Source organism: Chanodichthys erythropterus, chromosome 17 (assembly GCF_024489055.1).
Source record: "Chanodichthys erythropterus isolate Z2021 chromosome 17, ASM2448905v1, whole genome shotgun sequence".
NCBI lineage: Eukaryota > Metazoa > Chordata > Actinopteri > Cypriniformes > Xenocyprididae > Chanodichthys > Chanodichthys erythropterus.
The window spans coordinates 23707225-23727177 of NC_090237.1; the positions used below are offsets into that span (position 1 = coordinate 23707225).

Here is a 19953-nt window from a genome sequence, read left to right on the forward strand (position 1 = left end):
TATATAGTTTGAATGTGTGTAGTATGAAAGTAAGGTAGGTCAAAGTAGGTCACCCGGGTACTTTTTGCATACTCTTTTATGAGTACTGTGAATATGGACGTACTTCTTTTGTCACACATACTGGGAAATATGTGATTTCGGATGAAACCTCTTAATTGTTTGAGTGAATGATTCAATGACTCTGATTCAATGACTCTGATAAAACAGACACCTATTTCCATATTGAATAAATCAGTTTTTGAACAAATCAATTGGATGATTCAGTGACTCATTCACAAGGCTCATGTCCCCACCTACTGTTGTAGCAATTTAACTTGCAGAAACAATTAAAAAAAATACACACCACTAATGTTTTACTTCAGCTTGTCATCACAGTTTGGCAAGAACTCTTCTTGGATCATGTTTCTGGAGGAGGACACCAGAGTGAAACTCCAAAAACTTCAGGACGTCCTCAAAAAATTTGACTGCAGAAAAGTAAGTAACTTTTAATGTGCTGAATGTGAAAAATTAAACAAAATGCATGTTTAGCCCATTTTGTACTCAGTCACCAAGAGTGAAAACATGCTGACATAGAGCTTTATTATGTATATTCCATCATGCTGTTCATTGAAGACTTATTCCTGTGTCCCAGAATGTGTCTGTGGAGTTTCAGCTTAAAATACCCACTTTTTTTTGTGTGTGTCCCTTTAAATGCAAATGAGCTGCTGCTCTCAGCCCCCTTTCCAGAAGAGGGCGGAGCTTTAACAGCTCAACAACAAAGCTGGAAAATGTCATGAGGCCAAAATGGCTTAGTAGCGGGGTTCAGCCTTATACAGTTCAATCGGACACTGATGGAGAGACTCAGGAAGAAGTTGCAACTGTTAGAGTGCATCTGGATGTTTCTGAATGGTTGGTGGATACATTTAGGTAGTTGCTGTGGAGTTGATTCAACTCATCAACTAGCATGTGCCGTCATGTTAATCTTTTGTGCAAATCCAGCATTGAATTTACCCTCATTTGTGAAGCAGTCCAACGTAAAATGACAGCATAGTAACAACACTCTACTACAACAACTCTTCCTCTTCTTTAAAGCAGTTGTTTATGCTAAAACAGCAACATTACATTCTAACTAAAGTTAAAAATGTGAAATCATAATCAAGGACCCCTTTAAAGAGTTAGTTCACCCAAAAATTATGTCATTAATTACTCACCCTCATGTCGTTCTACACCCGTAAGACCTTTGTTCATCTTTGGAATACAAATTAAGATATTTTTGATGAAATCCGATGGCTCAGTGAGGCCTGCATCGCCAGCAATGGTACTTCCTCTCTCCATAAAGGATCCATAAAGGTACTAAAAACATATTTAAATCAGTTTGTGTGAGTACAGTGGTTCAATCTTAATATTATAAAGAAAAAAGAATATTTTTTTTGCACCAAAAACACATAATAACAACTTTTAAACAATATCTAGTAATGGCCGATTTCAAAACATTGCTTCATGAAGCTTCGGAGCTTTACGAATCTAATCAGTGGTTCAGAGCGCCACAGTCAAGTCAAGTCACCTTCATTTATATAGCGCTTTTTACAATGCAGATTGTGTCAAAGCAGCTTTACATTGATAATTGGTATATAATTTTTCCTTTTAAAGAATAGTGTCAATGCAGGCAGATCAAAAGCACTGTTGAATAAATGTCAAAGATACTGTTGAATATCAAATGTCAAGTCAAATCAAATTAAATTAGGGCTTCACGATTAATTGTATTTTATCACGATAACGATATCTGCTTCTCTCGATTGATTTTAAATAATCGTCACAATATTGGCCCGCTCTATGAAAATGAACACAATTTGGAAATATTCGAGTAATATTAGGAATTTCGCTGTTTTATCTTTTGAAGTTCCTAAAGGTTTTACCAGTTTTCATAATGTTGATCAGCTAGAAATGATTTTTCTTTGCTTTACGAATTTGCCGGGCAATTTGAATCTGGTTTGTCTTATTGCAAACGAATTGTGTTGCTTTAAAATCTAATGTGATTGTGAATACATATTACAAAGCGCTCACCAAAACCATGTTTTGTATTGATTTACCATCTAACAAAGTTATCATAGTTGGTTAAATTTAAGTCTTTGTGCCACCTACAGGCCTTTTGGGTGAAGTGTAGGTTGGTAAAAAAAAACTTGCAAAATAGCCATAGTTACATTACTCTTTTGATAGAATACACATGATTAATAATCGTGTCACGTGATTTCTGCAGTTTGGTAGTGCGGCACACGATCCGAATTATTGATTCGACACAAAAGATTCGTAACGCTGTGTTTTGGAATCGGCCATCACTTTATATTGTTAAAATGTCATTATTTTGTTTTTTTTGGTGCACAAAAAATATTCTCGTCGCTTTATAATATTAATGTAGAACCACTGAACTCACATGAACTGATTTAAATATGTTTTAGTTCCTTTATGGATCTTGGGAAAGGAAGTACCATGTCTGGCGATGCAGGCCTCACTGAGCCATCCGATTTCATCAAAAATATCTTAATTTGTGTTTCGAAGATAATTTGTGTTTCGAGGTCTTACGGGTCTAGAAAGATATGAGGGTGAGTAATAAATTATTTTTCACTTTTGGCTGAACTAACCCTTTAAAATGCTGTATGGCCTAACAGTGCCATAATATCCCAATGATCAATGGATTTTGAATTGTGCACCACCTAGTTCTATTATGAATGAAACCTTTTGTGACAACATTAATTATTTTGAATGTCATACTCAAGTGTACAGTATAATGCTGAAAGCTGTTCTGAAAAAAATTGATTTGTAGTCTAATTTACATTGATCTTGTCATGGAAAAGTGAAAAGATTGATTGTGTATGCACTGAAAGACTTTAAATTGCTAAATGTGTCATAGCCCAGAAGTGATATTCATGTAATTTGTTATCAAAAAATGGACATGGTAATTGATGTATATTAATATACTACCAAGCCCATGTGTTCAAATGCAGCATAAACTCAACTACTTTTTTTTTCTCTCCATAATATGAGAGTAATGAAGAGAAAGAATTCCCTGACTTAATATTTTTCACCTGCCATATGCCACCTGCCATTTTCCACAGAATAAGTGATACAGATACACACGCACATATATGATTTCTCTGCTCTTACAATTTCAGTCACCTGTGATGTTGGCATATTAATGAAATTTGACAGTGCAAAGCCATTTACAGCTTTGACTCATCACAGGTTTCCACTTCATTAAAATCTTTTCACCTGAACCTTTTCAAATTAACAATTAACACTATAATGTAAACTACATTATGATGAGTTGTACAGTGCATTCAACATTACAGGCAGTTGTTGAGCACAGCATTATGAGTAAGAACTTTTCTTGGAAAAAAACATTACATTTTCTTGTTTTTTAATTGTTGTTTGTTTTTTGTATTGTTTCACTTTGTTATGGTCCAATTCTCACTATTAACTATGACTTTTGCCTCAGTAAACTCCTAATTACTGCTTATTACTAGTTAGTGATGTAGTTGTTATGTGTAGGTATTGGGTAGGATTAAAAATTTAGAATATGATAATGCAGAATAAGGCATTAATATGTGCTTTGTAAGTACTAATAAATAGCCAATATCCTAGTATTATACATGCTAATAAGAAATTGGACCATAAACTAAAGTGTTACCCTTTTCTTTCTTTTTTTTACCTATTACAATATGCACAGAGCAGTGTTGACTGTGAAAACAATAAAAAAGTTGAAATCAAGATGGAGACTGTAATGCGACACATGGTGTCGGGTGACGGTTGGCAGCTGTTACTGTGAGATTTAGCCTGAGATGACCATCACAATGTGATTGATCTCCACATTTTGTCCTCAGGAGTGGTTTCTTGGCAAGCCACTACATGATGAAGAGTCCACCATCATCCATCATTATGCCTTTTCTGAGAACCCAGCGGTTTTCGAGTACCCAGATTTCTCTGCAGGATGGGCGCTCAGCATCCCTCTTGTCAACAGGTTTGAATGATGTCCTCAGATGAACTGACTAGCTATCACAAAGCAGATCCAGGGATCAAGTCTTCCAGTGTGGTGTTTTTGTAGATAAGGTTTAGTTCAAATGAATTGCAGTAAAACTATTCCATTTAATTATTCATGCAATTGTTCTGAAAGCCTCGAATTTGATTTATGCCATGGTACTTAAAGGTGCCCTAGAATCAAAAATTGAATTTACCTTGGCATAGTTGAATAACAAGAGTTCAGCACATGGAAATGACATACAGTGAGTCTCAAACACCATTGTTTCCTCCTTCTTATATAAATCTCATTTGTTTAAAACACATCCGAAGAACAGGCGAATCTCAACATAACACCGACTGTTACATAACAGTCGGGGTGTACGCCCCCAATATTTGCATATGCCAGCCCATGTTCAAGCCATTAGACAAGGGCAGAACATCTGGATCTGCACAGCTGAATCATCAGACTAGGTAAGCAAGCAAGAACAACAGTGAAAAATGGCAGATGGAGCAATAATAACTGACATGATCCATGATTACATGATATTTTTAGTGATTTTGTAAATTGTCTTTATAAATGTTTCATTAGCATGTTGCTAATGTACTGTTAAATGTGGTTAAGTTTACCATCGTTTCTTACTGTATTCACGGAGACAAGAGCCGTAGCTATTTTCATTTTTAAACACTTGCAGTCTGTATAATTCATAAACACAACTTCATTCTTTATAAATCTCTCCAACAGTGTGTAATGTTAGCTTTAGCCACGGAGCACTATCAAACTCATTCAGAATCAAATATAAACATCCAAATAAATACTATACTCACATGATCAGACACATGCATGCAATATGCATGACGAACATCTTGTAAAGATCCATTTGAGGGTAATATTAGCTGTGTGAACTTTATAAATACACTGTATTATAGTCGAGAGCTCGGGGGAGGGCAGGGAGCGCGCGATTTAAATGGGCCGCAGCCTGAATCGGTGCATAGTTAATGATGCCACAAAATAGGCAGTTAAAAAAATTAATAATAAAAAAAATCTATGGGGTATTTTGAGCTGAAACTTCAGACACATTTAGGGGACAGCTTAGACTTATCTTGTAAAAACTGGTTCTAGGGCACCTTTATAAATTACCATTGTCATACTGGTACTGGTATTTACATGGTATTACAAATTTGCCATTAGAAATGTCATGTTTGAAGGTATTTTGTGGTGTTTTCCTTGTAGTTGACTAATTTTACAGTGAATTCACATTTTAGGTTAACAAGCAAAATTGAAGAGGAGCCTTTAAAATCGGACTTCACCATAGATCTAAAACATGAGGTAAGCATTTTTAAGGTGTATACTTTAAGATAACGATGGGCTTACTGTATATTAGTATTTAAAAAAATGTTTTATCATATTTTAATTTTAGATTAAAGTGTCCATTTAGAAAAATAGTGCACTAAAACAGTGGAAAACAAAACGAACACTGCAACAATATTAACTTTTAGCAGACAAAGTGTCACATGATCCTTCAGAAATCATTCTAATATGCTGATTTGCTACTCAAGAAACATTTCATATCATTACTGAAGTTGAAAATAGTTGTGCTGCTTAATATTTTTTTCTGGGAACTGTGATACATTTGTTTTTCAGGATTCTTTAATTAATGGAAAGTTCAAAAGAACAGGAAATACTTGAAATAATAGAAATATTTTGATCTAGTTGATGCATCCTTGCTGACATCAGTAGTGGAAATATTTGAGCACTCAATGTAGGACTGAGTGATAATTATCAAAAAATAATTTTCCTTGATAAAATGATAACAAAAGTTCGATAAACCTTTGATATAATGTTTATCCGCTTGGCTCAAAGTTCAAACGGCAGTGGGAACTTACTATAGCAGATGCGTCACTGATTGGTCTCGGACACAAGACCACTAAACAGAGCTGCGAGAAGCGCTTGAATTCAGCGAAGAACACACATGTCTCTGTGATTTAAACTAGTTTAAAGCCAGATGAAACAACACTGACAAACAGGAAAAACACTGTGCACTGCAAAACAGTCAGAAGGCTTTTCAATCTTCAGATAGCCATAATTTACCATGGATTTACTGTAGTAACACTAACTGCACCATGCTACTGTGGCAGAAATGTGGGATATTCATATAGAATTTTATTATGTTATTGACGTAGACATGTAATAAATATATTAAAGGTGTAATGGAATATAATTACAGCATTTTTTTGTGATTATATGTATGCATTTTATGTGCATTCCTATTTAGGCTATTTTTCATACAAATACCATAGAAACCATATAGTTACATTTTACCATGGTATTGAGGTGTTATATATGTGTGGTTTTCACTAGCTGTGGTTATCATGATCTTAATATATACTACTATGGAAGACCAATGGTTAATTTTAATAAAACTCAAATGGTCAGAATATTTAAATTGTACCATATAAAAATGAGGTTGTTACAATGTTTACGGATGTTACAGTTTTTGTTAATGTTGCTGCTACTACTACTGATAAATGTGCATTTCTAAGACAAAATTGCATATTGCAGCCTGCACTGCAAACTGTGCGCATCTGCAAGATGTGCTTCAAAGTCAGGCCACACAAACCTATTTCATGATTTGAAACAATATCACCCATTCGAACATGCAGAAACTAAGAAATTAATTTTTCTAGTAAGATATTTATTTGATAATGGAAAAATGACTATAAAAGTGTAAGGAATAAAAAAAAAACGTGAAGTGTCATGTTCTGACAATAAAGAGTCATTTAGAACCACAGTTAACAGTCTTCAACTTTCATTTAGGAGCACAAATCTGCCTTTAAACTTGAAAAAAAAAATAAAGCTTTGACATGATAATTACTGATATGGACTATGGATTATGAAATGAAAAAATATATATTGTAGTAATTTATTTTGGCCATATCGCCCAGCCCTAACTCTATACTGTGATTGACTAGTTAGATTCATGTATTCCAGAAAGCTGACATTACTGAAATGTTATAAACTTTGCATACTTTTGTTCTTGTAGTGCTGTGTCGTTGCTGTGAAGAAGTTACAAGGCTCTTCTGTAATCATTCTCTCATTTCACCCTTTAACTAGAGCAGCTCTAGCAGTACAGGAATCTACTGTCACATTTCTCAGGAACATTTTGTATCTCCACCTTGTCTATCCCTATTTTCCTCTCCCCCAGTCTATGTCACTCTCTTTCCACAAAGTTATTCTTCTTCTTCTTGAAAAAAAAAACAAAAAGGATTCTTCCCTTTCAGTCTCCATTATCTCAGAAAAAACATTACACTCACTTGCAGCACTGTATGCAGTATTAGTCTGTTTGTTTATCTTCAGCTCTTTCCTTACAGTTCTTCCTGCGAAAACTGAGGACAGACAGTCTGATTATTTATTGGATGAATCTTGAGAATCTTTATATAGAGAGACAAGAACAACCTTAAGTACTATAATGTTCCATTCTTCTTAACATTTCATGGTGCTCATGGGGGTGATGCAGGTTTAAATCTGGCTTCAACATTTTTGATCGTCATTGGTTTTACATTTTTTAAAATTAAAAATTTGGCTTTCTATTGGACAACCGTTGTTAAAGTGATAGGCTTCCCAAAAGTGAAAATTCTCTCATCATTTCCTCTTCCTCACGTCCAAAAATAAATGACAGCCGGAATAGGATCAGTGCTTAAAGGTGCTCTATGTAAGAATGACAGCTAGTGGTTGAAATGGCTACTGCAGTCCAAATTCAAAATATTGTTTGCCCCGCCCCCTCCCCCTCAGATGTGACGCTCTCGCGGGTTGCCAGTTTGAAGACATGCAACAGGAGCGAGCTCAATGGTTTAGCAATGGTTTTCAGAGAAACACATGTGAACTGAGCATGGTTAATAAATTTCAGCAAACATATTAGGGTATTTTTATGCTTTAGTACAGTCAAAAACATACATAGAGCACCTTTAAACAACAAATTGTGTGAAATAAATTTTTATGTTGGGACAAAGCGTATTGTCCCTTTTAATAATTGCTGGGATCAAGTCATTTACACATGATGCCAGATAGGACACTCAAAAAACACATACATTTTTACAAGTAAATCTAAATTTAGTCTTAAGGTTTTTAGAAAAAAAGAATCTTAAATATCTTATTTTTATTTTTGAATATCTAAACCTGGCTCTTGCCATAGATACTGGCATGATGTTAAAAAGGAAAGAAAAAAATCTTTCTCATGTCATACCAAACTTTCTTCTGTGGAAGACACAATAAGATATTTTAAAGTCATCATGAAAACAAAATTGACTTTTTTTAATGGAATATCCCAGTACTGATTATAAATGATTTATCCATGAAAATATTTTTTTTTTAATTCACATGTCCTTGTTATCAAAAAAAAATTAATCAATAAATTTACCTCCCTCTTGTAGTGACATCTCATCTCGTCTCCTTATGACACAGCAATAGCACATGACAACGGTCCAATCAATTGTCGATGGACAAAATCAAGTCCCGCCCTACATTTTTTTTCTTGTTCGAGAAGTCGTTTCACTCAGATAAAAGTCACAATAGGGGAGAAAAGACTATCTCAACTTACGTTTCATGCCAACTTTAAAAAGTTTCAGTGTTTCAGTGGGGACACATGCTGTTTTGCACTTGCATTGTATGAACAAAAACATTTTTCAAAATATCTTCTTTTGTGTTCTGCGGAAGAAATAAAATCATTCAGGTTTGGAGCAAATGATAACATCATTTCAATCTTTGAGTCAACTATTGCTTTAAGTGTGCTAACTCCAAAGCAAATAGGCTTTGTATTTAAAAGTGTTGTGTTTACTTCCATTATTATTCTCCTACAGGTGGCGCTGTACATCTGGGAGGACGGAAAGGGACCTCGACTGACAGGGGTTCCAGAACTTTGCACGCTGCCAGAGCACAATCCAAGAGCGCAATACTGTGCCACCACTGTCAGCAGCCATTCACCACTGTGTGTAGGTAACCTCCACATCGAGCGCTTAACACACCTGTCTCACACACACCTAATCAGTATGTGGAGAAGCTTGACAGGGGAGGAAGTGCAAACCTTCGGTTACGAATTGAGTTGAGACTGGACGCTACTAGAAGTGATTAATTTGATTGTTTTTGGATATAAGCTTTAGATAAAAGCGTTTGCTAAATGAAATGTTTCAGTGTCAGGGTTTGGTCCGTGTGACTTTGGATGATTTGTTTTCTTGTTTTTTCTCTTCAGAACGAGAAAACAAAGAAACCCTTAATTTATCTCACATTCGATCCTTCTCATTAAAATAAATAGACTCGTGTTGTTGTTGTTTTTCATATTTTTTATTTTTGTTTTCATCACACTTTGTTCTAATTCGCCAAATGGAAACACAATAAAACCAAAATGCGGACAAACAGCTTGATTATTCAATCTACATGGGCAGGAATGAAACAACCCTTTATTTCTATTGATTGGTCAACCAAACATCAAACCGTTTATGTTCTTACATATTCTTTTATCATTTATTGATAACAACAAACTTCATTTGAATGCTTTCTATAGGCAACATCGCTCACAATATAATAGGCTATAATATATTAATATAATCGTTTCTTAATTCCGCCCTTATAAATCGCATGGAAATAAGAATGCACGATATAAGAATGTTGTTACGTCATCATAATGATCTCGTGGCTAGAGATGCACCAATTGCAATTTTCTTGGCCGATTCCGTTTTCCGACTTTTTGTTAGTGAGATCGGCCGATTCCGATTTTCTTTCTAAGAACTATAATTGACAAGATATACAAACAAAAATCTACTTTTCTTCAATGCAAAGTATTATTGAACAAAACAAAAAAAAAAAACAAGTAAAAGTCAGTAATAAAATATAAACAGCTCAAAATAAACCCTACACAAACCCTACTGGGGCAAAGCCTAGACAAAGCCTTCTTCTGTGTAGACATAAATTCACCTACACATGCCATGAAAGATTAGTTTTTCTCAGAAATATGAATTTACTTTTATATTTATTGCCATCTACCACTGTCAGAAATTAACTTTCCCATAAGGGGAAATATTTACCCCAACATATTAAAGGATTAGTTCACTTTCAAATGAAATTTCCTGATAATTTCCTCACCCCCATGTCATCCAGAAAGGTCCATGTCCTTTTCTCTTCAGTCAAAAATAAATTTTTGATGAAATCATTCCAGGATTTTTCTCCATATAGTGGACTTCAGTGGCCTACAAACTGTTGAAGGTCAAAATTACAGTTTCAGTGCAGCTTCACTGACGAGGAATAAGAGTCTTATCTAGAGAAACCATCACTCATTTTCTAAAAAAAAAAAAATTATATACACTTTAACCATAAATGCTCATCTTGAACTAGCTCTCTTCTTCTTCTTCTCTATTAGAATTCCAGTGTATTACTGCCCTCCTCAGGTCAAAGTTTGAACTAATTGTTATATACTTGCACCAGCATATTGTATATGACAATTTAGTTCAAACTTTGACCTGTGGAGGGCAGTAATACACTTAGCAGCATCTACACTGCTGGAATTCTAGTAGAGAAGAAGAAGAAGAGAGCTAGTTCAAGATGAGCATTTATGATTAAAATGTATAAAATTAAAAATAAAAAATAAAAAAAAAATAATAGAAAATGAGTGATGGTTTCTCTAGATAAGACCCTTATTTCTCATCTGGGATCATGTAGAACGCTTTGAAGCTGCACTGAAACTGTAATTATGACCTTCAGCCGTCTGGAGTCCATTGACGTCCACTATATGGAGAATAATCCTGGAATGTTTCCATCAAAAACCTTCATTTATTTTCAACTGAAGAAAGAAGGACATGAACATCTTGGATGACATGGGGGTGAGTAAATTATCAGGAAATTTTCATTTGAAAGTGAACTAATCCTTTAATTTTCTGAGGTATTTTTACCTAAGAATTTTATTAAATATGAATGTCATCTTTAATGTTAAATTCTTAAATTTAGTCAAATTAGAATTATATGACACTAATTACTTTAATTACCAATTAAATCAATATCAATCAAAGCCATCTTTGCACTGCAGAGTTGCTGCATCTGAAGTTGTTTTTATACGTATTTACTCAGATGGCAGTTAATGCATTTACACAGCATTTGCAATTGCATAATGTAACAAGATTAATGTCTTAAACAACATTTTGAATACAGAAATATGAAATGAATGACAAAATCAAATGATACTTGGGTTATGAAATATCGACAGTAGACTCAGATTAATTCGGGAATGAAATGCCACTCAGTGTGCCTATGTTGCGAGTCAGTAGCACAATGGTTTTGTGGCTTTGCTTTGGAAGTTTAACCAGCAGAGAATATAAAACACACTGTTTTGGGTGACATCAATTAATACTCAATATTAATGAAATATACTCAGCATATTGCCTAAAACAAAAGTTATGACTGCTGCATTGTAAATGCATTTTCTCCGTGCTGTCCAGTGTGTCATTTGCCACACAGATTTTGAGAGTTGACCAGTTATGTACCAGTTAAGAAGTAGACTAATTTGTAATGTGGGAGCAAATGTGAGGTACATTCATATTTCTGAAGTAAACACATATAATAGTGGGTTTGAACCTGAATAAAAGAATATCATGTATTACTTTTACTTTAAGAAGATGATTCAGGTCCTCAGAAGACATTTAAGATAATAGCAGATTTGCAGCACTATCCTTTTAAGATAAAAGCAGTGCAATAATTTAGTATCAGCTTTTAGTAACAGCATGTCAAACAGCCTTATGTGCACATGGCCTTTGGAAAATCAATGCAACGCAATCAGTACACGATTATGATGAAGAGGATGTTTTGTCAGATTGCTTATTATACCTCTATATTTAGTATCTGAATGACTGGGTTTGATCTCAATGAATTTTTATGAATCAATTTAAAAATCCATTTATCCTAATCCATTCCTGGTCATTTCATCCTGTTTCAGTCTAAAGATGTGACCATGTGTTCACTGCATAATTGTTATGCTTCAAACTTTATGCAAATGACTATGAATATGTGAGGTTGGGCTGTTGGCAGACATCACCATCAAGCACATTAAAGCATCAGTCACCTGTTTCCACTATGAACGATTACAATCTCATTGATTTTAAGTGCCACTATGTGGTTTCTTTTTTTAAAATTATATTAAATAATTCATAAGCTGCTGGACTTGAGGCTCTTATTTGACCTCATTTCCATTTTTTTGTGTTTCACTACATTTATTAAAAAATAAATAAATAAAGTGACATGTGAAGGCCAGATATGGTGACCCATATTCAGAATTTTTCCTCTGCATTTAACCCATCCATATTAGTACACACAGATTAGGAGCAGTAAGTAGTGAACAAACACACACTGCAAGCAGTGGGCAGCTATTTTGCTGTGGCGCCTGGGGCCAATAAACTGATTGATTAAAAATAATTTAAAAGAAAATAATAATAATGCAAACATGAAAACATTAAAATAAAAAAAAAATAAAAAAATATGCATAGTAAAAATACAACCTTTAACTATAGTTTGCCTTTTCTGCCACAAGATTTAGTCAGATAAATAAATTGTATTTATACCAAGTGTTTTGTTTTTCCTTTGCATTTAAAGTATTTAAAAAGTATAAAATCTCATATTTCGATCATTTAATTGAGCTTGTATTGTCATCAAAAACAAAGATTCCCATAGACCTCGTGTGTGTGTGTATATATAAGTGTATACACAGTGGGTACGGAAAGTATTCAGACCCCCTTAAATGTTTCACTCTTTGTTATATTGCAGCCATTTGCTAAAATCATTTAAGTTCATTTTTTTCTCATTAATGTACACACAGCACCCCATATTGACGGAAAAACACAGAATTGTTGACATTTCTGCAGATTTATTAAAAAAGAAAAACTGAAATATCACATGTCCTAAGTATTCAGACCCTTTGCTCAGTATTTAGTAGAAGCACCCTTTTGATCTAATACAGCCATGAGTCTTTTTGGGAAAGATGCTACAAGTTTTTCAAACCTGGATTTGGGGATCCATGCCATTCCTCCTTGCAGATCCTCTCCAGTTCTGTCAGGTTCTGTCATTTTTAGGTCTCTCCAGAGATGCTCAATTGGGTTTAAGTGAGGGCTCTGGCTGGGCCATTCAAGAACAGTCACAGAGTTGTTGTGAAGCCACTCCATTATTTTAGCTGTGTGCTTAGGGTCATTGTCTTGATGGAAGGTAAACCTTCGGCCCAGTCTGAGGTCCTGAGCACTCTGGAGAAGGTTTTCGTCCAGGATATCACTGTACTTGGCCGCATTCATCTTTCCCTCGATTGCAACCAGTCGTCCTGTCCCTGCAGCTGAAAAACACCCCCACAGCATGATGCTGCCACCACCATGCTTCACTGTTGGGACTATATTGGACAGGTGATGAGCAGTGCCTGGTTTTCTCCACACATACCGCTTAGAATCAAGGCCAAAAAGTTCTATCTTGGTCTCATCAGACCAGAGAATCTTATTTCTCACCATCTTGGAGTCCTTCAGGTGTTTTTTAGCAAACTCCATGCGGGCTTTCATGTGTCTTGCACTGAGGAGAGGCTTCCGTCGGGCCACTCTGCCATAAAGCCCTGAATGGTGGAGGGCTGCAGTGATGGCTTTCTACAACTTTCTCCCATCTCCCGACTGCATCTCTGAAGCTCAGCCACAGTGATCCAAACGTCTTTCATTTAAGGATTATGGAGACCACTGTGCTCTTAGGAACCTTAAGTGCAGCAGAAATGTTTTTGTAACCTTGGCCAGATCTGTGCCTTGCCACAATTCTGTCTCTGAGCTCTTCAGGCAGTTCCTTTGACCTCATGATTCTCATTTGCTCTGACATGCACTGTGAGCTGTAAGGTCTTATATAGACAGGGGTGTGGCTTTCCTAATCAAGTCCAATCAGTATAATCAAACACAGCTGGACTCAAATGAAGGTGTAGAACCATCTCAAGGATGATCAGAAGAAATGGACAGCACCTGAGTTAAATATATGAGTGTCACAGCAAAGGGTCTGAATACTTAGGACCATGTGATATTTCAGTTTTTCTATTTTAATAAATCTGAAAAAATGTCAACAATTCTGTTTTTTTTCTGTCAATATGGGGTGCTGTGTGTACATTAATGAGGGAAAAAAATGAACTTAAATGATTTTAGCAAATGGCTGCAATATAACAAAGAGTGAAAAATTTAACTGGGTCTGAATACTTTCCGTACCCACTGTATATATAATTTTTTTTTCAGCACAATATCAACAGACATCTTAACTGCAGATTATTCTGAAATGCACAAGCTTTATACGGTCATTTCAGTCATGACCAGTTCTCCTCTCCTGCCCCGATGCTTTGTTAATATCCGGAATCTCCTGGTTTTTAATATTCACAGTGGGCTCAGATTAACGCAATATCTCCCTGAAGCAGCTCTGAGCACTCTTATCTCCGAGTTATGGCTATTAGGTCTTTGCATGCTCTCCTCAGGTCCAAAACCAGAAGAAAAAAAAAAAAAAAGAAAAAAACAGAATTACACAAAAACATACACTAGCATAATACAAGGAGAAGATGGACTGATGTGTTTGTTGAAAGGCTGAAAATCACAAGTTTGATTTGGAAGGGCAGATGTTTTATGTGGCCTTTATTCCAGTCTTAAAGCATGTATAGAAATAAGTATGAAATGCAATTAAAAATTATTTAAGTGAATAATAAGACTTCAAATCGCATTGTAAGTATGATACTCTGATGGCTTGAATGGTTCATAAACACCAGTTGTGATTCACAATGACAAATTAAGCATTTAGCATTTGTCAAGGGTGACTAATGCACAATATCCCTAATATTATGAAAATTGTGAAAATTTAAAAATTGTGACTGTCTTCACATCTGCTGTTTTAAAAATAGACACTGACTCATCGCTTATATAATGCTGTGAGGTACAATGACCGGAGCTGTGTATAAGGAATAAGCAGCTAAATAATGTCTATACAGTTTCATGGCCTGTAAAAAATAATTCACCCATTGGAGATATTACAGTATTCACTATGTGTTCTTACTTTAAGTGTGGAGCTGTTAACGTTTTAGTATAATTTTGTCATTTGTATTCATCTTTTAATGTTCTGTTTAGCTTTAATTTAGTTTTAGTAATTTTAGAACTTCACTCTAAACCCTTTCTGTTATTAATAAAGTTTATTTCAACTTTATTTCAATGAAAATGATTTTTAACAGTTTTAGTTTTGACAATATTAACACTGCTTAGCATGGAAGACTGTGTATTCCAATGCTTATGATCAAACCCCCTCAGTTTATTGAGATCCATATAAAGTGTGGCCTTATTTATGTTAAACTAATTTTAACATAATACTAATTTTAGGCTCTTGATATAGTGGTAAATATAGAGGTGTACTAACCTTTCTTACTTAAAGGGGGACTCAGTGAAATTTCAAATCCTCTGCATGGAAGTTGGTCGGGCCGACACCAATAACAAACGTCTAACCAATCAGCATTAGGGGGCATATGACGGTTGAGGAGAGAGAACGAGCAAGAGGGAGATTTGAAAATAAGAAAAAAACGAGGACGAGAAATGGGACAAAACAGCTCAAAAGAATATCACTGAAATGAAGGTTTATGCCTGGACAAGCTCTTTAGTACATGGTTTATATTAGAAAAGTTTTCCAGTGCTGGAGAGAGCTAAGTGGGAAGGCCTGAAAACTGCTTTGATCCTGCTTCACATGTGAGTAAATCTGGGTTTTGATTGTCTGGAGCTGCTGTGCTGTAACAATGAACACTTTGTATTTACTCTTGTGTACTGTATGTTCTTTTTTTGTGCTTCCTTTTTCTTCGTTCATCAACTGCACTTTATTTTTAGCTATGATAAACAGACATCCATTCACATCGCATGTGCAACAGTGGCTAGATAGTGAGAGTTTTGCTGTTGCACTACTGCACACTGATGCCCGCTAGAGAATGCGGTGTTTAGTGTCATTGATAGTGCATTCGCCTCACATGCCAGCAGCGATCGGGTAGGGGTTCGAGACCGAGTTGGAGCAGGGTGGATAGGATAGGATTGGAGTGTGAGTTTTGGAGGCGGAGCAACGAAGAGAGGGGTGGGTTTGTTTGGGTCAACACTGTCCAACAGCAGAGTTCAAAATACCACTTACTGCACTTTTAAAGGGTTAGTTCACCCAAAAATGATAATTCTGTCATTTATTACTCACCCTCATGTCGTTCTACACCCATAAGATCTTCGTTCATCTTCGGAACACATATTAAGATATTTTTTGATGAAATCCGATGGCTCAGTGAGGCCTGCATTGCCAGCAAAGGTACTTCCTTTCTCAAGATCCATAAAGGTACTAAAACATATTTAAATCAGTTCATGTGAGTACAGTGGTTCTACCTTAATATTATAAAGTGACGAGAATATTTTTTGTGCGCAAAAAAAAACTAAATAACAACATTTTTAACAATATCTAGTGATTGCTGATTTCAAAACCACCAAACTGCTGCAATCAAGTGACTTTGGCACTCCAAAACACTGATTTGATTCGTAAAGCTCCTAAGCTTCATGAAGCATTGTTTTGAAATCGTCCATCACTAGATATTGTTAAAAAGTAATTTTGTTTTTTGTTTTTTGTTTTTTTTTTTGGCTGCAAAAAAATATTCTCATTGCTTTATAATATTAATAAAGAACTACTGTTCTCACATGAACTGATTTAAATATGTTTTTAGTACCTTATGGATCTTGAGAGAGGAAGTACCTTTGCTGGCAATGACGGCCTCACTGAGCCATCAGATTTCATCAAAAGTATCTTAATTTGTGTTCCAAAGATGAACAAAGGTCTTACAGGTGTAGAACGACATGAGGGTGAGTAATATATGACATTATTTTTGGCTGAACTAACCCTTTAAGAGATGGGTATTTCTGTATGTATAAGCACAATTATTGCCAATTCAGGGTCTGTGTCTAATTATGAAAAAGAAAAAAAAAAACTTTACATGGGGTGTTCATGTTTTTCACACCACTGCACAGTATGTACTGCTGAGCACTTTCAACATATCATTGAGCATTATGCAGTCTGTTAAAACTTTCTCTTCACTTGTGTGTCCCCAGGGCCAGCCTGTTAACAGTGAAAACATCTTCGTAGCGGTCAAAACTTGTAAGAAGTTCCATTCCGACAGAGGTGAGTGGTGCGTTCTTGAAAATCAGTGCTCAACACCAACTTAATGCCTCCCTTCTCAAGAGTGCTTGGTAATATCATGTGTCAGAGTTCGTGCGAAAAGTTGCACCTGTCTTCGCTTCACACCACTCACGTCGCTGCTGATGAAGTCCAGTGTTTTCTTTTGCTTTAACAGTTCAGCAAGCATCACTGTTTGACATCCGAAGTGACATGGTATTGAGAGATTTTTGGCTGAGTGCCCCAGTGGGCATCACTCCAGTCTTCTTTCCACTATTAGAGTCCTTAATGGCAACTCTGGGCAGTCGCTAAGTACCAGACATCAATTCAAACTTAACGAGACAGATAAAGTGATGCAATTTGAATTTAGAGAACCATCTGACAAATCAGTTGCATCTAATTGCACTAATTATCATAATTACATCTTGCAAGTCACTTTGAAGAGTTTTAAAGACGGTATTTGGAGGAACATGATATTTCCCCTTCAATTATATTTTAGATAAAACTGCTACATCCACAAGTCCTGTTATAAATTAAGCATTAGTATTAAAGATGGGATACCTAGTTACAAATTTGTGGCTTTCTTACTTGCAGAATGTTGTGATTCTACCCCAGATACTGATGGTTGAGACATAATGGCATTATAATGGTGTTTGCATCATGTGTTTGTTTCATTGGGCTTAAAATCATACCCCAGTATTAAAGGGGTCATGAACTGCATAGTTTTATTGTTTTATAATGTTTCCTGGGGTGCACTTATAATTTTAGTATGCTTTTTACATCCAAAATTGTCATAATTATGTCATAATACCCTAATTTTAGCTCTCTAATTTGAACGCAAACACCCACTGCTGTGATTGGCCAAAGACTATACTCCTACACTCCTATTGTTTTGAATGGGAGAAAGTGCAACGCACAATATGGCGGAATAATTCCCACCCTCTAAATAAGAGCCAATCACAGACATGTTGTTAAGCGCATGAATGCAGTGATCTTGTCATTGAAACTCAATTTCTACACACTAACGAATGCTTTCATCGTAGCTAACTGTGCAAACACGATATAAATAAGGGCTTGTTCACATTGTTGAAAATAAATAAACATATTCCCAGCATAAGGATCCTTTGAAAGGTAATGTTATTTTTAGTCCTGTATCACTCTTCTCTCATCTCATTAACGCTCCAGTGGGCGGGGCTAACGTTGCAATGATGAAGTAGGCGTTGATTTCTTCTGCGGAGGCGGGGTTTCACCTATCTATAGACACATTCTAGGATCAGTCGTTCAATGGGCCTGGTGTCAATATAAGCTTTTATTGGACTAACAAGGAAGTTTTCAGTTCTGAAACATGCAGAATATTCTTATAGTACGATGGCCTTTTATACTGTATTTAAAAAGCTCAAGGAAAAGTTGATTTCTCAATTCATGACCCCTTTAAAAAATGATATCCAAAATCTTTTATATTAAATGTTGATCATTGTCAGCCCTAGGAGATAAAGCAGTGGTCAGAGGATTGTGGGAGTTATCTCTTATGTGTTGAAGTATTGATTGATTCTCTATTCCCACACAACAGTTCCTGTGGTGAAGAAGACTTGGGGTAAACAAGCCTCACTGCTGGAGTATTACAGCGATTACGCTGATCCCTCTATACCGACCATCAATCTGGGAGTGCCAAACACAGAAAGGGGTGAGCGCTCAAATCTGTTCTAATACTTGATATATTTGTGATGTTAGATCAGTGTCTTGGTCTACTATTGGAGAGAAATATATTTCACTGTTGCACAAAAATGGTGTGGTGTTTTCAGTCTTACATACTGCACTCATAGACAAGCAGAAGTTGTGAATTGTTACTGGCACTATCCGAATTAGGGTGTAAAATTGGGTATAAATTCACCATAAGGTTTGGGGTTGGTAATATTTTTGAAAGAAAGAAGTCCCTTATGCTTACCAAGGCTGCATTTATTTGACCAAAATACAGTAAAAAGTAATATTTTGAAATATTATTACAATTTAAAATAGCTTTTTTTTCTATTTTATTCTATTTTATTTGTTCCTATGATTAATTTTTTGCATCATTACTTCAGTCTTCAGAGATCCTTCAGAAATCAGTCTAATATGCTGATTTGCTGCTCAAGAAATATTTCAATCCTCTGTCCAAGAGTGAATATGACAAAATTTTGTATGTGTGTGTATGTATATATATTATTTACAAGAAAAAGCATAACAAAAGGTAAATGGAACCAAAGGCTCAGGGGAGAGCAAGGCCTAAAATAACAAACAAAACAGTTAACTAACTTATTTAGAAACAATAGATTCATTTCTAAAACATTGATACATTTTTTCATGATTCTTTGATTTATAGAAAATTCAAAAGAACAGCATTTATTTGAATTCTTTTTATCTTTAAATCTTTTATAACATAAATGTCTTTACTGTCACTTTTTATCAGTTTAATGCGTCCTTTTTAAAGCATCAATTTCTTTCAAATTTCTTTCAAATCTTACTGACCCCAAATGTCTGACCCCAAAATCCTTACAGGGTTTTAACTTTGCAATGCTACTCCTTGGGAGTCAATTTTAAGTAATGTTACAATATTTTTAATAGCATGTAATGCATACAAAACGTGTTGTGGCAAATTTGATGTCTCTGTGTCCCTTCAGTTCTGGTCTTAAATAAAAATTCTGAGTCAAAGTTCCAGGTCTCAGAAGCATTTAAGTTTATTGTCAAGCAGCAAAATGAGATGCCAGCTGTTCATCTGTATCTCGCTA

The 19953-nt window shown here is 35.3% G+C and overlaps 1 protein-coding gene across 3 annotated transcripts in view; it reads left to right on the forward strand.

Annotated features, from left to right (window-relative positions):
• The window catches only part of b3glcta (beta 3-glucosyltransferase a), a 110915-nt gene that overhangs the window by 78161 nt on the left and 12801 nt on the right, over positions 1–19953 (forward strand). For all 3 annotated transcript variants that reach the window (XM_067365559.1, XM_067365561.1, XM_067365560.1), the window contains exons 6-11: positions 363–474; positions 3858–3994; positions 5257–5320; positions 8848–8979; positions 17125–17194; positions 18759–18872. In XM_067365559.1, coding sequence (XP_067221660.1) covers positions 363–474; positions 3858–3994; positions 5257–5320; positions 8848–8979; positions 17125–17194; positions 18759–18872 — 629 coding nt within the window. The remainder of the gene's footprint in view (positions 1–362; positions 475–3857; positions 3995–5256; positions 5321–8847; positions 8980–17124; positions 17195–18758; positions 18873–19953) is intronic.